General features: G+C 40.2%; 1 protein-coding gene across 3 annotated transcripts in view; it reads left to right on the top strand.

Annotated features, from left to right (window-relative positions):
• Nucleotides 1–23,971, top strand: part of hhat (hedgehog acyltransferase) — a 108,473-nt gene that overhangs the window by 18,657 nt on the left and 65,845 nt on the right. For 2 of the 3 annotated variants that reach the window (XM_036960258.1, XM_036960259.1), the window contains exons 8-9: nucleotides 9,353–9,503; nucleotides 23,018–23,053. In XM_036960258.1, coding sequence (XP_036816153.1) covers nucleotides 9,353–9,503; nucleotides 23,018–23,053 — 187 coding nt within the window. The remainder of the gene's footprint in view (nucleotides 1–9,352; nucleotides 9,504–23,017; nucleotides 23,054–23,971) is intronic. The other variant, XM_036960260.1, reaches the window with a different exon arrangement.

Genomic DNA, 23,971 nt, shown 5'->3' with positions numbered 1-23,971 from the left:
CTTTACCTAGCGAAGACTTATAGCTGACCTGGAGCCAGTGGGTTTGGCGACGAATATGTAGCGAATACCAGCCAGCGAGAGCATACAGGTAGCAGTGGTGGGTAGTATATGGGGCTTGGGTGACAAAACGGATGGCACTGTGATAGACCGCATCCAATTTGCTGAGTAGAGTGTTGGAGGCTATTTTGTAAATGACATCGCCGAAGTCAAGGATCGGAAGGATAGTCAGTTTATGGATATGTTTTGCAGCATGAGTGAAGGAGGCTTTGTTGCGAAATAGGAAGCTGATTCTATATTTAATTTTGCATTGGAGATGTTTAATATGAGTCTGGAAGGAGATTTTACAGTCTAGCCAGACACCTAGGTATTTATAGTTGTCCACATATTCTAAGTCAGAACCGTCCAGAGTAGTGATGCTAGTCATGCGGGAGGATGTGGGCAGCGATCGGTTGAAGAGCATGCATTTAGTTTTACGTGCATTTAAGAGCAGTTGGAGGCCATGGAAGGAGTGTTGACTGGCGTTGAAGCTCGTTAAGTGTCCAAAGAAGGGCCAGATGTATACAGAATGGTGTCGTCTGAGTAGAGGTGGATCAAAGAATCACCCGCAGCAAGAGCGACATCATTGATATATACAGAGAAAAGAGTCGGCCCAAGAATTTAACCCTGTGGCACCCCCATAGACTGTCAGAGGTCCAGACAACAGGCCCTCCGATTTGACACACTGAACTCTATCTGAGAAGTAGTTAGTGAACCAGGTGAGGCAGTCATTAGAGAAACCAAGGCTGTTGAGTCTGCCGATAAGAATGTGGGGATTGACAGAGTCGAAAGCCTTGGCCAGGTCGATGAAGACGGTTGCACAGTACGGTCTTTTATCGATGGCGGTTATGATAACGTTTAGGACCTTGAGCGCGGCTTGTGCACCCGTGACCAGTTCGATAGTGGAGAAGGTACGGTGGGATACGAAATGGTCGGTGATCTATTTGTTCACTTGGCTTTCAAATACTTTAGAAAGGCAGGGCAGGATGGATATAGGTCTGTAACAGTTTGGGTCCAGAGTGTTTCCCCCTTTGAAGAGGGGGATGACCACGGCCGCTTTCCAATCTTTAGGAATCTGAGACAATACGAAAGAGAGGTTGAACAGACTCGTAATAGGGGTTGCAACAATGGCGGCAGATAATTGAGTGCAGTAGAGATTGCATCATCTGTGGATCTGTTGGGCAGTATGCAAATTGGAGTGGGTCTAGGGTTTTTGGGTTAATTGTGTTGGTGAGCCATGACCAGCCTTTCAAAGCAGTTCATGGCTACAGACGTGAGTGCTACGAGTCGGTAGTTATTTAGGCAGGTTACCTTATTGTTCTTGGGCACATGGGCATTGGTGGTCTGCGTGCAACATGTTGGAATTACAGACGCAGTCAGGGACATGTCGAAAATGTCAGTGAAGACACAGCGCGTGCTCGGGGTACACGTCCTGGTAATCCGTTTGGTCCTGCGGCCTTGTGAATGTTGACCAGTTTAATGGTCTTACTCACATCGGCTACGGAGAGCGTGATCACACAGTCATCTTGGAACAGCTGGTGCTCTCATGCATGTTTCAGTGTTACTTGCCTCGAAGCGAGTATAGAAGTAATTTAGCTTGTCTGTTTGGTTCGTTTCACTGTGCAGCTCGTGGCTGTGCTTCCCTTTTGTAGTCTTAATAGTTTGCAAGCCCTGCCATATCTGACGAGCGCCGTAGCCGGTGCAGTACGATTCAATCTTAGTCCAGTATTGATGCTTTGCCTGTTTGATGGTTCATTGGAGGGCATAGCGGGATTTCTTAAAAGCTTCCAGGTTAAAGTCCCACGCCTTGAAAGCGGCAGCTCTAGCCTTTATGGCTTCTGGTTGGGGTATGTACGCACGGTCACTGTGGGGACGACGTCATCAATGCACTTATTGATGAAGCCAGTGACTGATGTGGTATACTCCTCAATGCCATTGGAAGAATCCCAGGACATATTCCTGTCTGTGCTAACAAAACTAAATGTTAGCACAGCTGAAAACGGTTGTTGCAAAGAAAAAGCCAGACTGGCCAGACTGGCAAATAAAAATAAAAGATTAAGATGGGCAAAAGAACACAAACACTGGACAGAGGAACTCTGTCACCTCTTCACTGTTGACGTTGAGACTGGTGTTTTGCGGCTACTATTTAATGAAGCTGCCAGCTACCAGTTTAATTTAAGGACCAAAAAAATGGTGGTCTTTAATGCAGGGCCGACAGACCGCTTTCTCCCTTCCATTTTCGCAGTAATGCTGCAATTTGTGGGTTGTCATTTTGGGTAGAGCAGACATTTTAATATGTTTTAGTTAGCTACAGGTATGACAACTGCACCAGTCGTATTTATGATATAATTTATGAAGATTATACATAATTTTTTAATCAATTAGTATATTTGAGTTTAACCACAATATTTGTTATATTATTTGTTCTGTATTTTCTGGTGGATTAAATTGAAATTGCAACCAACTTTCTTGTTTTAAAAATAGTGATATTTCTGAGATTTCCTTTTCAAATAACTGGAAGTGAGAGGTTGTAATCTGAATAAAGGGAATAAGGCCATTCTTGAACATTTGCTAGAGAACCAGTTTGGATTTAAGTATAACTTCTGTATGACTGAAGCCTTTAGTGAGAGGTCTATTGCTTTAATATTACATAATTTATGCCCTCTGAATTCATATTCATTATATAAATAGGCCCGTTTTAATTTTGTCTGGCTTGCCATTCCAAAAAAATTGAATATTTATTTCTTATATAATTTTTAAAAAACTGTTCGCTAGGTGTAGGCAAGACCATAAGCAAATAGGTCAACTGGGATGTGATTAAAGTTAATCAGGGTGATTTTTTTCCCCCTGCAAATAAAGGTATTTACCTTTCCATGGTAGCGAGATCTTATCTATTTTTGCTAACTTTCTATTAACATTTATTGGAGTGAGATCATTTATTTATTTTGGGATAAGTATACCAAGTATATCCACATCACCATCAGAACATTTTATTGGTATACTACTACATAGTAAAGTGAAAGTTGTATTTTTTTGTGATCCAGTACGTAATATAGTACACTTATCATCATTTGGTTGTAATCCAGAGAGGTTAGAAAAATTATTTAGATCCTCTGAGGCTGTGGAGGAATCCAAGTTGTGGATTTAAAAGAACCTGAATCATCAGCGTTGTTTTTAAGCCCTGTATTTCTAATCCCTTTATATTATTGTTGGATCTGATTTTAACAGCTAACATTTCGATGGCCATAATAAATAGATATGCCGATAGTGGACAACCTTGTTTTACTCCTCTTGACAGACTTAAAACTTTCTGAGAAGTAGCCATTTTACACTACTTTACACCTAGGATTACTATACATGATTTTATAAGAGATTTCCCTAAATTGAAATGTTCCAGGTATTTACAGTGCCTTGCGAAAGTATTCGGCCCCCTTCAACTTTGCGACCTTTTGCCACATTTCAGGCTTCAAACATAAAGATATAAAACTGTATTTTTTGTGAAGAATCAACAACAAGTGGGACAAAATCATGAAGTGAAACGACATTTATTGGATATTTCAAACTTTTTTAACAAATCAAAAACTGAAAAATTGGGCGTGCAAAATTATTCAGCCCCTTTACTTTCAGTGCAGCAAACTCTCTCCAGAAGTTCAGTGAGGATCTCTGAATGATCCAATGTTGACTTAAATGACTAATGATGATAAATACAATCCACCTGTGTGTAATCAAGTCTCCGTATAAATGCACCTGCACTGTGATAGTCTCAGAGGTCCGTTAAAAGCGCAGAGAGCATCATGAAGAACAAGGAACACACCGGGCAGGTCCGAGATACTGTTGTGAAGAAGTTTAAAGCCGGATTTGGATACAAAAAGATTTCCCAAGCTTTAAACATCCCAAGGAGCACTGTGCAAGCGATAATATTGAAATGGAAGGAGTATCAGACCACTGCAAATCTACCAAGACCTGGCCGTCCCTCTAAACTTTCAGCTCATACAAGGAGAAGACTGATCAGAGATGCAGCCAAGAGGCCCATGATCACTCTGGATGAACTGCAGAGATCTACAGCTGAGGTGGGAGACTCTGTCCATAGGACAACAATCAGTCGTATATTGCACAAATCTGGCCTTTATGGAAGAGTGGCAAGAAGAAAGACATTTCTTAAAGATATCCATAAAAAGTGTTGTTTAAAGTTTGCCACAAGCCACCTGGGAGACACACCAAACATGTGGAAGAAGGTGCTCTGGTCAGATGAAACCAAAATTGAACTTTTTAGCAACAATGCAAAACGTTATGTTTGGCGTAAAAGCAACACAGCTGAACACACCATCCCCACTGTCAAACATGGTGGTGGCAGCATCATGGTTTGGGCCTGCTTTTCTTCAGCAGGGACAGTGAAGATGGTTAAAATTGATGGGAAGATGGATGGAGCCAAATACAGGACCATTCTGGAAGAAAACCTGATGGAGTTTGCAAAAGACCTGAGACTGGGACAGAGATTTGTCTGCCAACAAGACAATGATCCAAAACATAAAGCAAAATCTACAATGGAATGGTTCAAAAATAAACATATCCAGGTGTTAGAATGACCAAGTCAAAGTCCAGACCTGAATCCAATCGAGAATCTGTGGAAAGAACTGAAAACTGCTGTTCACAAATGCTCTCCATCCAACCTCACTGAGCTCGAGCTGTTTTGCAAGGAGGAATGGAAAAAAAATTCAGTCTCTCGATGTGCAAAACTGATAGAGACATACCCCAAGCGACTTACAGCTGTAATCGCAGCAAAAGGTGGTGCTACAAAGTATTAACTTCAGGGGGCTGAATAATTTTGCACGCCCAATTTTTCAGTTTTTGATTTGTTAAAAAAGTTTGAAATATCCAATAAATGTCGTTCCACTTCATGATTGTGTCCCACTTGTTGTTGATTCTTCACAAAAAAATACAGTTTTATATATTTATGTTTGAAGCCTGAAATGTGGCAAAAGGTCGCAAAGTTCAAGGGAGCCGAATACTTTCGCAAGGCACTGTATATATGAACTCCAGTCGTACTTTATCAAAACCCTTTTCAAATTCAGCTGTGAATAGCAGGCCTGGTTTCCAAGATTTTTCATAGTATTCTATTGTTTTCAGTTCTTGCCTTATATTATCTCCAATGTTTCGCCCATGTAAAAATAAAACCTGTCTAATTTAGAATGAATAATGTCCGACAATACCTTTTTTAAATTATATGCGCAATATGTTTTGCTATAATTTTTGCATCACAACACTGAAGTGTAAGGGGCTTCCAATTTTTAAAATGGACTCCATCTTTATATTTCCCATTTGTATCCTGTTGCAGCAATAATGAAATCAGACCTTGTTGAGTGTCTGATAATCTACATAGGAGTGGTTAAAACATGATAATAACGGTCCTCTGAGTATATCATAAAAGGTTTGGTATACTTCAACTGGTATATCATCCAGCCCTGGAGTTTTCCTGGACTTAAAGGCTTTAATTGCATCAAGAAGTTCCTCCTCTGTAATTTCACCTTCACATGATTCTTTCTGTACAGCTGTTAATTTTACATTATTAAAAGAAAATATCCATATGATTAGCTTCGGTTAGAGGAGATGGAGGAGACTGAAACGAAAACATATGCTTAAAGTACTTTGCTTAAAGTACTTTGTTTCCTCTTTCAAAATATAATTTGGTGAAAAATAGGTGACTCCGTCATTTGTATCAAGTTTCAGTAATTTCTTTTTGGTAGCACTTCTATGTTGAAGACAAAAATATTTTGTGCATTTCTCCCCATATTCCATCCAGTTTGCTTTATTATTATAATATATTACTTAATATTTGTTGAATAAGTTTGTCCATTTCTTTTTGTTTTTCCTGTAACTTATTCTATGGTACAGTTTTTATTGCTATCTACAGTATCTGTTCTGTTCGACCTTCTATTTCCTTTGTTAGTATGGACTCCTTTGACCTAAATTGCTTTTGTTTTAGAGCTGAGTACTGAATTGCATGGCCTCTAAAGGCACATTTAAAAGTGTCCTATACAGTAAGTGGATTTGCTGTACCTATGTTATGTCTGAAAAATTCAGTTATAAATTCCTCTGTCCTAGTTGAAAACAAGTTATCATCCAATAGGCTTTGATTCCATTTCCAATATCCTCTCCCACGTGGAAATTCAGTAAGAGTAATGTATATGCCAATTATCTGATAGTTCGACCGCATTCTATCCCCTATCAACACTTTTCACTTTTGGTGCCAACGAGAATGACATAAGAAAGTAGCCAAGATGACTAGCTTGATTGAGTCTCCTCCATGTATATCTCACTACTGTAGGTGAGTATATTTAAGACCCCATATATCCACTAGTTCCAATATATCCATGACATTTTTGATTTCCTTAAGAGCAAGAGGGTGATAGTTTGTAGTGTGCTTTCCTTTACAGTCTATTGAGGTATTTAAAACAGTATTATAATCTCCCACCATAACAATAGTGTCTTGTATTGGTTGTAGGGTTGATCATTTATTATATAGATTTTCAAAGAAGCGTGGATTTACCATTATTATTTGGTCCGTAAAGGTTAATGAGCCATATCAGTTTATGGTCCAATAACATATATTTAAAATCATCCATCTACCTTGAGGATCTGTTTGGACAATTAATTAAAATCACCCCCCCCCCCCCCCCCTCAAATTGTTGAATGAGTTTCCTGTAAACAGTATATATTATATTCCTAAAGATTACTTTTTAACATTGCCTGCTCCTGGGCATTCTCACTACTTAGAAAAATGTAAAATTGTAGGGATTCCCTCATGCCCCTTTTCACGACGGTGCTAGCAGCCACGTGATTGTAAGCTAGCTACCGACCGGAACATTAAGCTAGCCAACAACACAAACAAACGGACTATACAGCTACAAGTAGTGAGTGGAGTTACAAACAAACAATACTAAACAAGTGAAATGTCTTACCTGTGATGAAATGTTTTCCACACACATACAAGTCACATAATAAGCTGCATGGATTCACTCTGTGCAATAATAGTGCTGAACATGATTTTTGAATGACTACCTGATCTCTGTACCCCACACACAATTATCTGTAAGGTCCATCAGTCGAGCAGTGAATTTCAAACACAGATTCAACCACAAAGACCAGGGAGGTTTTCCAAAAAAAGCCAGCTATTGATAGATGGGTAAAAAAGCATACATTGAAAATACCTTTGAGGATGGTGAAGTTATTAATTACACTTTGGATGGTGTATCAATTCAAACAATCACTACATAAATACAGGCGTCCTTCCTAACTCAGTTGCCGGAGAGAATTAAACCGCTCAGAGATTTCACCATGAGGCCATTACAAACTGTGTAATGGCTGTGATAGGAGAAAACATTGTAGTTACTCCACAATACAAACATAAATGACAGAGAGAAAAGGAAGCTTGTACAGAATAAAAATATTCTAGAACAGGCATCATGTTTGCAATAAGGCACTAAAGTAAAACTGCAAAAAATGTGTCCAAGCTATTTTTTGTCCTGAATACAAAGTGTTATGTTTGGGGAAAATCCAATACAACACATTACTGAGTACCACTCTATAATTTCATGCATAGTTGTGGCTGCATCATGTTATGGGTATGCTTGTAATTGTTAAGGACTGGGGAGTTTTTCAGGATAAAAAATTAACTGAATGAAGCTAAGCACATGCAAAATCCTAGAGGAAAGCTTGGTTCAGTCTGCATTCCACCAGGCACTGGGAGATAAATTCACCTTTCAGCAGGACAATAACCTAAAACACTATGCCAAATCTACATTGGAGTAGCTTACCAAGAAGACCGTGAATGTTTGAGTGGCCGAGTTATAGTTTTCACTTAAATCTGCTAGAAAGTCTTTGGAAAGATCTGAAAATTGGTTGTCTAGCAATGATCAACAACCAATTTTACAGAGCTTGAAGAATTTTGAAAAGAATAATGGGCAAATGTTGCACAATCCAGGTGTGGAAAGCTCTTAGAGACTTACCCAGAAAGACACAGCTGTAATCGCTGCCAAATGTCATTCTAACATGTATTTACTCAGGGGGTTGAATACTGATCTAATCAAGATATATTAGTGTTTTATTGTTCATTCATGTTTTACAAATGTTAGAATTTTACTTCCACTTTGACAGAGTATTTTGTGTATATCTTTGACAAAAAATGACAAATCTATTTTAAACCCACTTTGTAACACAACAAAATGTGGAAAAAGCCAAGGGGTGTGACTACTTTCTTAAGGCACTGTATATATTGTCCACCGTTTGGGAACCACTGCCCTAGAGGCACCAATTCATCCAACTTTAGAGAGCCTTATGAAATATGAATATGCACAGATCTCTTTCTCGTCACCATCAGTTGTAGGGTTTCTGTACTGAGACTGTAACTCATCTTGCCATAATATGTAGACCTGTACTGTAACATTCCACCCACATATCTTTGGCTGCGATCCAATAGTCTTATTTCACAGGGTTTGGGTTGATTCCATTTCAACTAAATGTTATTTAGGATAATGTATTTCAATTGATGAATTTCTTTTTTATTCAGGGCACAAATGACTTTTGCATAAATCCTTATTTGATGTCAGTAAGACACTTGCATGGAAATTTGACTCTCAAATATTATCCTTATTGAATACCAATTAATCAAGATTTACTTGATACTTGAGGTGTTAACTTAATGTACAGTACAAAATGTCATATGAGCTGATCCTGGCAGTTAATGTGTATTTTGGTTTATTTCAATCAAACCTACATTGCAGTTTTTACACAGTGGAATATAAACATGACCTTTCTTCCAGTGGACTAGGATAAAAGGCAGAATAAGGCGTGTGCACATTTCAGAGTGGGAGATTGGAAAGGTAAGGGCGCAGATTGCAAGTAGTCAGAATACCACCTTGGGGCAGTAGATATTATAAACAAGGCTTCATCTCTCTCCCTCCTTACCTATATATGTCTCTACCTCCCTCAGGCAGGCTGGCCCTGGCATTAATCCAGTTGTTCTATGTACTGTATATACTAAGTACATAGTGCTGTCAATATACAGTATGTGCTAAAGCAGGGTTTCCCAAACTCAGTCCTGGGGACCCCAAGGGGTGCACGTTTTGGTTTTTGCCCTAGCACTACACAGCTGATTCATATAAACTACTAATCATCAAGCTTTGATCATTTAAATCAGCAGTGTAGTATTAGGGCAAAAAAACTAAACGTGAGGTCCCAAGGGCCGAGTTGGGCAAACGCTGTGCTAAGGCTTCATCCCTCTCCTACCCATTTCTCTCTCCTGCTCTACCTCCCTCAGGTGGGCTGGCCCTGGCATTAGTCCAGTTCTTCTATGTGAAGTACCTGGTTCTGTTTGGTGTTCCGTCTCTGCTAGCTGGACTGGATGGGCTGGCCCCCCCAAAGCTACCACGCTGTGTCAGCATTATGCACAGTTTCACAGGAATGTGGAGGTGAGGCTGGAACACACACACACACACACACACACACACACACACACACACACACACACACACACACACACACACAGGCGCACTGTCGCACACAAGTCCGATCACTGCTGCTCTTGAGATGAGGCTGTAGTAGGATCTTCATTTGAGACTGTTTGCTACAGCAGGAAAATAATCTGCAATAGAAAATGTAAATTATTTCGTTCATTTTATAATTAATGGACATTTTTGTAGGGGTTGATAAAACAACTTTTGGGAGGGAAAATCAAGTCTTAAATTTCAGTGGAAATTACAAACTTCAGAAGCCTTTTTAAAACCTCAAATACACTATAAGTTTAAAATGTCCTGCATTGCAAGAAAGTTCTCCAGCAACAGAGGGATCAAATTAAGATCCTACATTTGTATACAACCAGTGCCTTTTTATCTTGGCCTGCAACAGAACGAGACAAGATTGTCAGTTTAAGAGTTTGTGTCAGTGTGCGCATGCCTGCGTGTGTGTGTTTTGAGATGCAGTTTCTACTGTGTCAGCAGGTAAGCTTGATATGGCTTGCTAGATCCATTGTAGGCATCAAACAAGCCAATCCGTCTCATTTGATTACAAAGCTGATGTAAGTGCTGTGCCAAACTTCTACTTCAGGTGGCAGAGTAGCCTAAGTATGTCAACCAATTGAAAGTCTTGGGAATTTAATCTCAATAGAACACACAATGCTCATCAATGCCATTTGACATATTACATAAGTCTTTAATAATGTGTAAAAATTCCATATTTGATGGCTGGGTCATGATGGCCTGGTTCATGTCCTATTTTTACTTTAGGCTGACAAAGACCGTGTAGGCGGAGTGGCTGATCTTGGGTTGTTCCTAAAAGGCTTTAATGGGAAGCATGTAGCAGGTCTTATGTTGGCTTTCATGTCGAAACCATGGGTGTTCTCTTAGATTCAGTGATCTCTTACACTAGCGGGTGTTCTTGTTCAAGAAGTAATGGGGAAATGCGTCTGTTCTTTTTTGGTCTCAGGTGAGAAAGCTGTAAAAAAAATAAAACTATTTTTATATATATATATATATATATATATATGCAGTGCATTAGGAAAGTATTCAGACCCCTTGACTTTTTCCACATTTTGTTACGTTACAGCCTTATTCTAAAATGGATTTAAATAACTGTTTTTTTCTCATCAACCTACACACAATACCCCATAATGACAAAGCGAAAACAGGTTTTGCAAATGTATAAAAATAAAATAAAATAAACTTTACTTGCGTAAGTATTCAGAGCCTTTGCTATGAGACTCAAAATTGAGCTCAGGTCAAAGTCAAATAAAATTGTATTTGTCACATGCGCCGAATACAACAGGACCTTAACGTGAAATGCTTATTTACAAGCCCTTACCAACAAGACAGTTCAAGAAATAGTTAAGAAAATATTTACTAAAATAAATGTAAAAAAGTAACACAAAATAACAATATCGAACTACATACAAGGAAGCAACATCTCAAGACATCAGTCAGGAAGTTGAAGCTTGGTAGCAAATGGGTCTTCCAAATGTACAATGACCCCAAGCATACTTCCAAAGTTAGAAAATTAGAACATTTGTGGGCAGAAATGAAAAGGCATGTGCGATCAAGGAGGCCTACAAATCTACACCAGCTCTATCAGGAGGAGTGGGCCAAAATTCACCCAACTTATTAAGGGAAGCTTGTGGAAGGCTACCCAAAACATTTGACCCAAGTTAAACAATTTAAAGGCAATGCTACCAAATAGTAATTGAGTGGATGTAAACTTCTGACCCACTGGGAATGTGATGAAATAAATAAATGCTGAAATAAATAATTCTCTACTATTATTCTGACATTTCACATTCTCAAAATAAAGTGGTGATCCTAACTGACCCAAGACAGGGAATTTTTTACCAAGATGAAATGTCAGGAATTGTGAAAAACTGAGTTTAAATGTATTTGACTAAGGTGTATGTAAACTTCTGACTTCAACTGTAGGTCCTGTGTGGCAGGAAGCTTGGCCCCAGTAATGTACTGGGCCGTGCGCACTACCCTCTGTAGGACCTTGTGGTCGGATGCCGAGCAGTTCCAATACCAGTCAGTGATGCTCTCGATGATGCAACTGCAGAAATTTTTGAGGATCTGAGGACCCATGTCAAGTCTTTTCAGTCTCCTGAGGGGGAAAAGGTATTGTCATGCCCTCTTCACAACTGTCTTGGTGTGTTTGGACCATAATAGTTTGTTGATGTGGACACCAAGGAACTTGAAGTTCTTGACCCGCTCCACTACAGCCCCGTCGATGTGAATAGGGGAGTGTTGGGCCCTCTTTTTCCTATAGTCTGCATTCAGCTCCTTTGTCTTGCTCACATTGAGGGATTGTTTTTGTCCTGCCACCACACTGCCAAGTCTCTGACCTCCCTATAGGCTGTCTCATTGTAGTCAGTGATCAGGCCTACCACTGTTGTCATCAGCAAACCTAATGATTTTGTTGGAGTCGTGCTTGGCTACGTAGTTGTGGATGAACAGGGAGTACAGGAGTGGATTAAGCACGCACCTCTGATGGGCCCCCGTGTTGAGGATCAGCGTGTCAGATGTGTTGTTGCCTACCCTTACCACCTGGGGGTGGCCCGTCAGGAAGTCCAGGGTCCAGTTGCTGAGGGAGGTGTTTAGTCCCAGGGTACTTAGCTTAGTGATGAGCTTTGTGGGCGCTATGGTGTTGAACGCTGAGCTGTAGTCAATGAACAGCATTCTCACATTGGTGTTCCTTTTGTCCAGGTGGGAAAGGGTAGTGTGGAATGCGATTGAGATTGCGTCATCTATGGATCTGTTAGGCGGTATGTGAATTGGAGTGGGTCTCAGGTTTCCGTGATGATGGTGTTGATGTGAGCCATGACCAGCCTTTCAAAGCACTTCATGGCTACTGACGTGAGTGCTACTGGCGGTAGTCATTTACGCAGGTTACCTTCGCTTTCTTGGGCACAGGTGCATCCTGTTTCCTTTGATCATCCTTGATGATTCTACAACTTGATTGGAGCCTGCCTGTTGTATATTTTATTGATTGGACATGATTTGGAAAGGCACACACCTGTCTATATAAGGTCCCACATTGACAGTCCATATCATAGCAAAAATCACGCCATGTGGTTGAGGGAATTGTCCCTAGAGCTTCGAGACACGATTGTGTCAAGGCACATAATTTATTTGTATTTATTTTATTTTACCTTTATTTAACTAGGCTAGTCAATTAAGAACAAATTCTTATTTTCAATGACGGCCTAGGAATAGTGGGTTAACTGCCTTGTTCAGGGGCAGAACGACAGATTTTTACCTTGTCAGCTCAGGGATCCGCTCTTGCAACCTTTTGGTTGCTAGTCCAACTCTCTAACCACTAGACTACCTGACGCTCCGGAATTGGGGAAGGGTACCAAAAACTTTCTGCAGCGTTGAAGGTCCCCAAGAACACAGTGGCCTCCATCATTCTTAAATGGAAGAAATTTGGAACCACCAAGACTCTGGGGGGAAGGGCCTTGGTCAGGGAGGTGACCAAGAACACAATGGTCACTCAAATAGCTCCAGTGTACCTCAGCGGAGATGGAAGAACCTTCCGGAAGGACAATCATCTCTGCAGCACTCCACAAATCAGGCCTTGTGGTAGAGTGGCCAGACAGTAGCCTCTCCTCAGTAAAAGGCACGTGATAGCCTGCTTTGAGTTTGACAAAAGGCATCTAAAGGACTGCTAGACCGTGAGAAACAAGATTCTCTGGTCTGATGAAAACAAGATTGAACTCTTTGGCTTGAATGCCAAGGGTCACATCTGGATGAAACCTGGCACCATCCCTACGCTGAAGCATGGAGCTGGCAACATCATGCTGTGATGTTTTTCAGCAACAGGTACTACGAGATTAGCCAGGATCGAGCCAAAGATGAATGAAGCAAAGTACAGAGATCCTTGATGAAAACCTGCTCCCGTGTGCTCAGGACCTCAGACTGGAGCGACGGTTCACCTTCCACCAGGACAAAGACCCTAAGCGGGAAAAGTCCTGGAATGTCCTTGAGTGGCCCAGCCAGAGCCCGGACTTGAACATCTCTGGAGAGACCTGAGAATAGCTGTGCAGTGACACTCCCAATCCAACCTGAAAGAGCTTGAGAGGATCTGCAGAAAAGAATGGCCCACCTGTATTTAGGGAGTTTCTCCCAATCTTATAGTGTCAGATCCAAGAAGACTCAGGGCCGTAATCACTGTCAAAGGTGCTTCAACAAAGTACTGAGTAAAGGCTCTGAATACTTATTTAAGTCTAATATTTCATTTTTAAAATTTGTCATAAATTGGCAAAAATGTCTAAACCTTTTGCTTCGTCAATATGTGGTATTGTGTGTTGATTAATGAGGGGTATTTTTTTTAATCCATTTCGATTAAGGCTGGAACGTAATAACATTTGGAAAAAGTCAAGGGGTCTGAATACTTTCCGAATGTACTACATGTACTCTACCGGCCAAATGTTTTAGAACACCTACTCATTCAATAATTTTTCTTTGTTTACTATTTTCTACATATTCTGAAATATGCTGAGCACTTTTTGGCTGTTTTTCCTTCACCCCTGAGGTCCTACTCATCCCAAACCATCTCGATTGGGTTGTGGAAGCCAAGTAATCTGATGCAGCACTCCATCACTCTCCTTCAATTCCACAATAACTACCTAATATGCACAAATCTAAGTAAAGGGATGGAATAAGAATATGTACATATAAATATATGGATGAGCAATGTCAGTAGCATAGATGCAATAGATGGTATAAAATAGTGTATATACAAATGGGTTGAGTAATGCAAGATATGTAAACATCATTATTGAAGTAGAATTATTAAAGTGACTAGTGATCCTTTTATTAAAGTGGCCAATGATTTCAAGTCTGTATGTAGGCAGCAGCCTCTGTGTTAGTGATGGCTGTTTAGCAGTCTGATGGCCTTGAGATGGAATATATTTTTTAGTCTCTCGGTCCCAGCTTTGATCTCACCTCATGGATGATAGCAGGGTGAACAGGCAGTGGCTCCGGTGGTTGATATCCTTGATGATCTCTTTGGCCTTCCTGTGACATCTGGTTCTGTAGGTATCCTGGAGGACAGGTAGTTTGCAACCCGGTGATGCGTTGTGCAGAACGCACCACCCTCTGGAGAGCCCTGTGGTTCTGGGTGGGGCAGTTGCCGTACCAGGCAGTGATACAGCCCAACAGAATGCTCTCAATTGTGCATCTGTAAAAGTGTGTGAGGGTTTTAGGTGACAAGCCAAATTTCTTCAGCCTCCTGAGGTTGAAGCCTCCTGAGGTTGTGCTGTTGCACATGTATAAACTGTATTCTATACTATCTATTGAATCTTAGCCTATGCCGCTCTGACATTGCTCATCCATATATTTATATATTATTCCATTCCTTTACTTACATTTGTGTGTATTATGTATTTGTTGTGGAATTGTTAGATATTACTTGTTAGATATTGTTGCACTGTCAGAACTAGAGGCACAATCATTTCGCTACACTCGCAATAACATCTGCTAACCATGTGTATAACATCTCGCAATAACATCTGCTAACCAACATTTTATTAAATACATTACCCTTTCCTTCCATTGCAGAAACCACTTCTACTAGTCCCCTCTTGCTATGTTGGTGTGTGTGTGCAATAAAGTGTGTTCTGTACATCTGTCGTCTACTCGTCATTACCACGCCTTCTAATTGAGGCTCAGGGACTTTTGTGCCTATATTTAACCGGCACCTCTTTCGGAGACCAACACTAATTGGTGGCGCTATTTTCATGGTCCTTCAAGCCGGATAAGGAAGTATACTATGGCGAGATGATGAACTGACTCCGCTCTAGAGATGCTTGGCCTGCCTCACTGAAAGATGCCTGGCCTGCCTCAGTGGGAGAACTACCTCCACCAGCATTAAGGACACGAACCGTCCCAACTCCTGCTGGACAGCGTGGCTTTATGGGCATCATGAGCACCTTGTCCCGCACCTCCCGCTCCATCCATGTTAATGAAGGGTTGGCATCATGGAGCGGCGAGCCTCTGTCCGAGTCTGGTGCCGTACAGCTACCAGACCCTGTTATATGGTGTTACAGTCCTCACGTAATAATGGAAGTTTGATTTACTTTATTTTGCCCCTCAGCTCCTGCCGTGCGCATTTCTGATTCAGAACTGACAGATTTATTGGCACTTCCACTTCAGGTAAACACAAGCAAATTAAATGTACGTATAGTAGACACGAAAGGAGGGGATAGTGGGTGAAGATAAGGGGCTGGGGGAGAGGAGGGAGTTGTGATGCTCCTCCGTGAAAAATTAGCCCTTAAAGGATACTGATTGCTACAGGAAATGTAAGATTTGGCCGGTGGCTCGGCTCGGGTTCTGTGGTGTCTAACATGGTTTTGGCTGCTGGTGTTGACACTGACACTGTCCTGGCCCCGGTCTTGGCACGGACTCCCAACTGTTCACTACTGAGCTCCGGTCACCTGAAATAGAAAGGGAATATTGGAGTCAGAAGGGATTTTTGAAATGTCATAGGATACTAGAGTCGGTGCATGTGCATGCATGCTTGTGCACGTTCCAATGTGGAATAGCTGACCAGGCTCCAAGATACTCTGCTGTCTGCCAAAGGCACCAAGTGTGGTGTTAAGTGAATGATTTGTCTAATATGTCTGCGTTTAGTTGAGCAAGCTGCTGAATCTGAGTCATGAATTACCTTGGACAGGTTTATCTGGCAAGCCTCTCTTTCTGTTTGCTAAACAGATGGAGGTAATGATGGGGATTTGATGAGGGAGAGCGAGCAATGCAGCCTCTCTACAGTATGCCAGTCTCCTGATTGCCTATTAATTCACTGACACTGAAGAGTGGTTGTGCTGACTCGTACCTTTGTTGTGCTCGTGCACACACACACTTGCTTGCACACGCCAGTGGCGTAATTAGGCCTGGGTATGATCCAGCACCTATGTGAGTTTCCATAAACACACATCACTTGCGCTATGCAGTATATTTTTGTTTTACTGACACATTGTTATGACTGAAATAAACAATACAATATAATGTGCTAGGCAGTAGCAGGCACTGCAAGAAGCGCCTGGAGTGACACAGTGCCTGCTAGTCAAGATTTCACAACGCAGTGGACCGCTCACATCACAGATGTTCTTAATGTTTACTACACTCAATATATTTAACCCTGTTTTAAAATGAGCAATGTTGAGGTGGTAAATCTGACCAAATTAATCAGAGAGGTCTTATAACCTATTCCATTCTACTAGTAAACATGCTTGGCTCATGTCTGTTATTTCCATATAGGCTATTAACTATTTGTAAAAAACTGCCCATTTTATTAAATTGGTAAAATGATTTAATTGAGCTTTTATTTTTATACATTTCTTTCACTTGGCTACTTACTTTTTTTATTGTAAAATTGTCGAGAGGTTAACCTGAAAGTAAGTATCTCATTGCAATGTATACTCAATGTATATCGTGTAAATGACAGTGCTGAGAGATCATGTATTTTCAGGTAGAGAGATACTCTACCTCGTGAAGCAACATCTGCTCTCTGTCACATCACGATTCATCATTCTTCTCTCTTCTGTAGCAAGCGTAAAGAAACAGACTGGCCAAGTAGATGTACATTGGGATTATGGTCATTGTAGTTAATTACCAAGTTTTAGCTGAACTTTGTAGAAGATTGGCATGTTGAAACTACAATGTACAGTTCAGGCTGGATTGGATTCATCTATAAAGAAACTTTGATTGTGCACATTGAGCTCACAGGAAAAAAACATGGAAAAATAACCAACATTTTGGTTAATCGCGCAGCACTAATGACAAAAAATAAATTCACGAAAGTGGAAAAGATGGCCAGCATTGTTTTTAGATTTGTAGCTCGACAAAACATTGAAAATACATAGGCCTTTAAATTATTTATCCTCAAATGTTATGTAATCTACAAATCTCACATTAGTTTGTAGAACTAATGAAATGAATCGTAGAGGTCTAATAACTTATTCTATAGGTATTTTTTGCTTGTCTCTTTATATTCATAAACCCTATCTCTTATGCAGACACTTACATTTTTCTTTACAGTTGAGTTGCCCTGCTCGTGTCAGTATACACTAACTTTAACGCGCAACTTCCCCTAAAAACCAACTTCTCATTTAGAAACAGTTGAGTCCGAAACATTTATTCTGTCATAATATACTACAAAGTGTAAATAGGATAATTTTGGTCACAAAGTCGGTCTCATCCAAAAGTTTTGTGAGACTTCTTGTTCGTGACTGCATCACAATGTAAATGAAGGTTGGGTTTGTTTCAATCCTACCCACAGCTGGCCGCACACGAGTAATCATCAATCCGTAGTGCAGCTGCATGTGACCCGGTCATAATGCCTGGGGCTAGTTAATAAGAATATTTCATTCATTCAGATCTAGGACGTGTTATTTTAGTCTTCCCTTTATTTTTTTGAGCATTGTATTATCTAATAGATATTTGAAAAACACCTTGAGGATTGATTATAAAAAATGTTTGCCATGTTTCTGTCGATATTATGGATACAATTGGGATCGGTGTTGTCGTGACCGCTATTTCCGGTGGATTTCTGAACATAACGTGACAAACAAACTGAGGTATTTTGGGTATAAAAATAATCTTTATGGAACAAAAGGAACATTTGCTGTCTAACTGGGAGTCTCGTCAGGGAAAACATCCGAAGATCATCAAAGGTAAACGGTTAATTTGATTGCTTTTCTGATTTTCGTCGTGACCAAGCTTCCTGCTGCTAGCTGGACATAATGCTATGCTAGGCTATTGATAAACTTACACAAACGCTTGTCTTGCTATCGCTGTAAAGCATAATTTAAAAATCTGAGACGACAGGGTGATTAACAAAAGGCTAAGCTGTGTTTAGACTTTGCCAAAACATTTAAAACTACTTTTGTAATACAACTTTAGGTATTTTTAAACGTTAATAATCAAGCAAATTGAAGACGGGTCTATCTGTGTTCAATACAGGAAGACAACAAACCAACGCTACTTTTCAAGTCTTGCGCAACTCTCAACAGTGTTACCCAGTTCCTAGATAGCTGTACTTCTTCATTGCACAAAGGAATAACCTCAATCAAATTCCAAAGACTGGTGACATGAAGCGGTAGGAACTGAAAACAAGTTCCTAAGAAATATTGTTTCCCAATGAGAACTCACTCAACAGAGACCTAAAAAAAAAAACAAATCTAAACAGTTAGTCCTCTGGGACTTCTCCTGCTACATAAGTTCTGTTATACTCACAGACATGATTCAAACTTCAAAGTTTTCTATCCAAATCTACTAATATGCATATCTTATATTCTTGGCATGAGTAGCAGGACATTGAAATTGGGCACGCTATTTATCCAAAAGTGAAAATGCTGCCCCCTATACGTTAAGAAGTTAACACAGGTGTGAGTATTGACGAGAACAAGGCTGGAGATCACTCTGTCATGCTGATTGAGTTCGAAAAACAGACTGGAAGCTTCAAAAGGATGGTGGTGCTTTCAATCATTGTTCTTCCTCTGTCAACCATGGTTACCTGCAAGGACACGCATGCAGTCATCATTGCTTTGCACAAAAAGGGCTTCACAGGCAAGGATATTGCTGCCAGAAAGATTGCACCTAAATCAACCATTTATCGGATCATCAAGAACTTCAAGGAGAGCGGTTCAATTGTTGTGAAGAAGGCTTCAGGGTGCCCAAGAAAGTCCAGGAAGCGCCAGGACCGTCTCCTAAAGTTGTTTCAGCTGCGGGATCGGGGCACCACTAGTAAAGAGCTTGCTCAGGAATGGCAGCAGGCAGGTGTGAGTGCATCTGCACGTACAGTGAGGCGAAGACTTTTGGAGGATGGCCTGGTGTCAAGAAGGGCAGCAAAGAAGCCACTTCTATCCTGGAAAAACATCAGGGACAAACTGATATAGTGCAAAAGGTACAGGGATTGGACTGCTGAGGACTGGGGTAAAGTCATTTTCTCCTTTCCGATTGTTTGGGGAAAAGCTTGTCCGGAGAAGACAAGGTGAGCGCTACCATCAGTCATGAGACCATTCATGTGTGGGGTTGCTTCTGGGAGTGGGCTCACTCACAATTTTGCTTAAGAACACAGCCATGAATAAAGAATGGTACCAACACATCCTCCGAGAGCAACTTCTCCCAACCATCCAGGCACTATTTGGTGACGAATAATGCCTTTTCCAGCATGATGGAGCACCTTGCCATAAGGCACAAGTGATAACTAAGTGGCTCGGGGAACAAAACATCGATATTTTGGGTCCATGGCCAGGAAACTCCCCAGACCTTAATCCCATATGATAACTTGTGGTCAATCCTCAAGAGGCAGGTGGACAAACAAAAACCCACAAATTCTGACAAACTCCAAGCATGCCATCAGTCAGGATGTGGCCCAGAAGTTAATTGACAGCATGCCAGGGCAGATTGCAGAGGTCTTGGAAAAGAAGGGTCAAAACTGCAAATATTGACTCTGCATCAACTTCTTGTAATTGTCAATAAAAACCTTTTACACTTATGAAATGTTTAATTATACTTCAGTATTCCATAGTAACATCTGACAAAAATATCTAAAGACACTGAAGCAGCAAATTTTGTGGAAATTAATATTTGTCAGTCTCAACTATTGGCCACGACTGTAAATCGAACCGTAACCTTAGCAAGCATTTGCTTATTAACAGACAGTTTGTTGATAGTATGACTATCCAAATAAAGTGTGAGAATTTGTTTAAAGTGGGCTTTAAGGAGTGTCTGTTGAATGATATAAAATGGTTTTTATGCCAGTGGGACCAGAAGACTGCTATTGGTTGTTCACTGTGAGATAACAGTAGTAATATTTAGTCCATAACCGAGAGGTAGGGATTATCTAGAGGGCCTCAGTGCAGTCACACTAACATCAAACAGACTACTGGATTCACTTTCAACTGGCTCCAACTGTGTGTGTGTGCTTGTGACTGGGCCAGTGTGAGTCACGAGTCAAGCACGCCTCACATATCTATGAATGTTTGATGTGTGTCAGACTGACACTAGATACAATCCTATTGAGTTGCACCCTCTCCTGCTGAACATCCGGTCCTAATGGCCTGGTACTCAGGACTCTATTGTCCCTCTAACCACTTTGACATCAATGCAAATGCAATTGAAAATCACATCAAGCACTTATCATCAAAACAGTATTTGGTAGTTATTAGGATCCCCATTCACTGCTGCAAAAGCAGCAGCTACTTTTCCTGGAGTCCACATGAAACATGACCTAATACATAGTACAGAACATTATTAGTCAAGGACTCGAATACATACATTTAAAATGTTACACACAGCCTACATATCAGTACATATACACTATCTAGGTCTAATACATAATACATAGTACAGAACATTAGTCCAGGACTGGAATACATACATTTTAAATGTCACACAGCCTACATATCAGTACATATACACTATCTAGGTCTAATACATAGTACATAGTACAGAACATTATTAGTCAAGGACTGGAATACATTTTAAATGTCACACAGCCTACATATTATTACATTCACACTATCTAGGTCTAATACATAGTACATAACATTATTAGTCTCTTCACAGTCCCCTTTATGCAGTGTTGTTTTATCTGTTTTTTTAACTGTTTATTGCTAGCTTGAGTTACCTGAGGTGGCGCAGAGTTCCATGTAGTCGTGGCTCTATTTAATACTGTGCCTTTCCCAGCCTCTGTTCTGGACCTGGGGACTGAAGAGACCTCTAGTTGCATGTGTTGTGTGTCTGAACTGTTTACCAACTGCTTGAACAGACATTTCGGTACCTTCAACACATCAACACCTCGCACAAAGACCAATCGTGTTGCAGTCGATCTCTCCTCAACTTTGAGCCAGGAGAGACTGACATGCATTTTACAGACACTTTTCTTCCGTGTGCGTCTAAGTGCAATACGAGCTGCTTTGTTCTGGACCAACTGCAATTGCTGCACATGACCACACAGCTGGGCAGTAGTCCAGGTGCGACAAAACTAAGGCCTGTAGAACCTGTCTGATCAACTGAGATGTTTGAAGTAGCCTCAAAACTGATCGGCGGGAAATCACGCGGCCTCCTTTCGCTATTCGAGTGCACAAAGATGACGTCTTTTTTCACCGTTCCTGCATATTTGATAATGGGCCAGTCTAAATTGAAACAAATGTTACATATTAGTGAAGACAATATTAAATTGAGAATAGTCTGATGGATGAAAACATGATCACTTGATTCGAGAACAGCTGTGCAGCCTGAGGCAAGGAACAGAAAACAAGCTTTTTTTTTTGCTACTTTCTCAAAAGATTTTTATAATTCACAGCTAAAGTTGCCAAATAACTCTAAATCTAGCATATAGCACCTGTTTCAAATGATCACATTTAAGCTCAACATGCCACTTCATATGCACACTCTCTCCATATTGGAAATAATATCATTTCTATTTTATTCAGCCAAGTTCAGTTATTTTCTTCTTGCTATAAAATCATATAAAATAAAATGATACTACGGGACTTAGAAGCAAGAACAAGCCTACAACCTATGGCACAGAGCATAGCCAGATAGCACAGGCCTGCATTAGGCCAACTCATATTTTGTTCTTCTGCAATACATATAATTCATATTATGTTTCTTTAGACCTGACTAAAATAAATAATGGATTTATTGTGATGGTGTATATTAAATTATTTATTAGACTTTTTTAAAATGTAGATGTTCCAAAGGTGAGCATCAGTGTCTTGTATGTGTGGAGGCCTGGAGATGCTAAACATGTTTGTTAGATAATGATCAATTACCGTGAGACCGGCAGTCTTTTGCATGACAATAACGGGCTGACAAAATTTCATGACCGCCACAGTCCAAGACACACATACACAATCCATGTATCAAGGCATAAAAATCCTTCTTTAACCAGTCTCCTACCCTTCATCTAAACTGATTTGAAGTTGATTTAGCAAGTGACATCAATAAGGGATCATAGCTTTCACCTGGCCAGTCTGTCATGGAAAGAACAGGTGTTCTTAATGTTTTGTATACTCAGTGTAGCGTGAAAAGCCAAATAATATGGAACGTTGAGCCTTCATTCGTCCCTATTTTAATTTTCAGAAAAATCATATTAAACACCAAGAAATGATCCATTCATATTGTTCTTGAAATTTTGGCTTTGGACTAAATCTACAGAAATATGAAATGCTGGGGCAAAATACTGCCATGATCCCAACTTTCTCTTCTCTCACTGTGCACCTGTTGAAACAGAAACATATAGGACTGTGGAGACAAAGTGGTGGCAGATCATGAGAAACAGTTGAAAGTAACAACAAAACAGATGTTTTATGTCATTGGTAGTTGTGTACTTTCATTTCCATCAACTGACAGACATGGTAACCAAATTGGTAAAATGTGTATATCAAAGATTTCACCACCCTCCTATCTCCTTAATGTAAATATGTATTGTTTTCCAGACACTTTGACGTCGGGCTGTATCACTGGCTTATCAGGTAAGACTCAAATTTTCAACATTTCCTAAAAATATGTATGATCATTTTAAATAGGAAAAACCTATATAGACAAATTAAGAGCAATTGTGTTAGAAATGCTATACCAAAGGATGACATTCGCGTAGACATTTGATACCACATGATTGAAGTACAGTTGAAGTCGGAAGTTTACCAACACTTAGGTTGGAGTCATTAAAACTCGTTTTTTCAACCACTCCACAAATTTCTTGTTAATTAACAAACTATAGTTATGGCAAGTCGGTTAGGACATCTACTTTGTTCATGACACAAGTAATTTTTCCAACAATTGTTTACAAACAGATTATTTCACTTATAATTCACTGTATCACAATTCCAGTGGGTCAGAAGTTAACTTAGTGTATGTAGACTGTGCCTTTAAACAGCTTGGAAAATTCCAGAAAATGATGTCATGGCTTTAGAAGCTACTGATAGGCTAATTAACATAATTTGAGTCAATTGGAGGTGTACCTGTGGATGTATTTCAATGCCTCCCATCAAACTCAGTGCCTCTTTGCTTGACATCATGGGAAAATCAAAAGAAATAAGCCAAGACCTCAAAAACAAAATTGTAGATCTCCACAAGTCTGGTTCATCCTTGGGAGCAATTTCCAAACGCCTGGTTTGGTACCACGTTAATCTGTACAAACAATAGTATGCAAGTATAAACACCATGGGACCGCGCATACCACTCAGGAAGGAGACGTGTTCTGTTTCCTAGAGATGAATGTACTTTGGTGCGAAAAGTGCAAATCAATCCCAGAACAACGGCAAATGACCTTCTGAAGATGCTGGAGGAAGCAAAAGTATTTATATCCACAGTAAAAAGCGTCCTATATCGACAACCTGAAGGCCACTCAGCATGGAAGAAGCCACTGCTCAAAAACCGCCATATAAAAG

This window comes from Oncorhynchus mykiss, chromosome 23 (genome assembly GCF_013265735.2).
Source record: "Oncorhynchus mykiss isolate Arlee chromosome 23, USDA_OmykA_1.1, whole genome shotgun sequence".
Lineage (NCBI taxonomy): Eukaryota > Metazoa > Chordata > Actinopteri > Salmoniformes > Salmonidae > Oncorhynchus > Oncorhynchus mykiss.
Note: the sequence above shows the minus strand (reverse complement) of the source record. Positions and strands in the feature narration are given on the sequence as shown.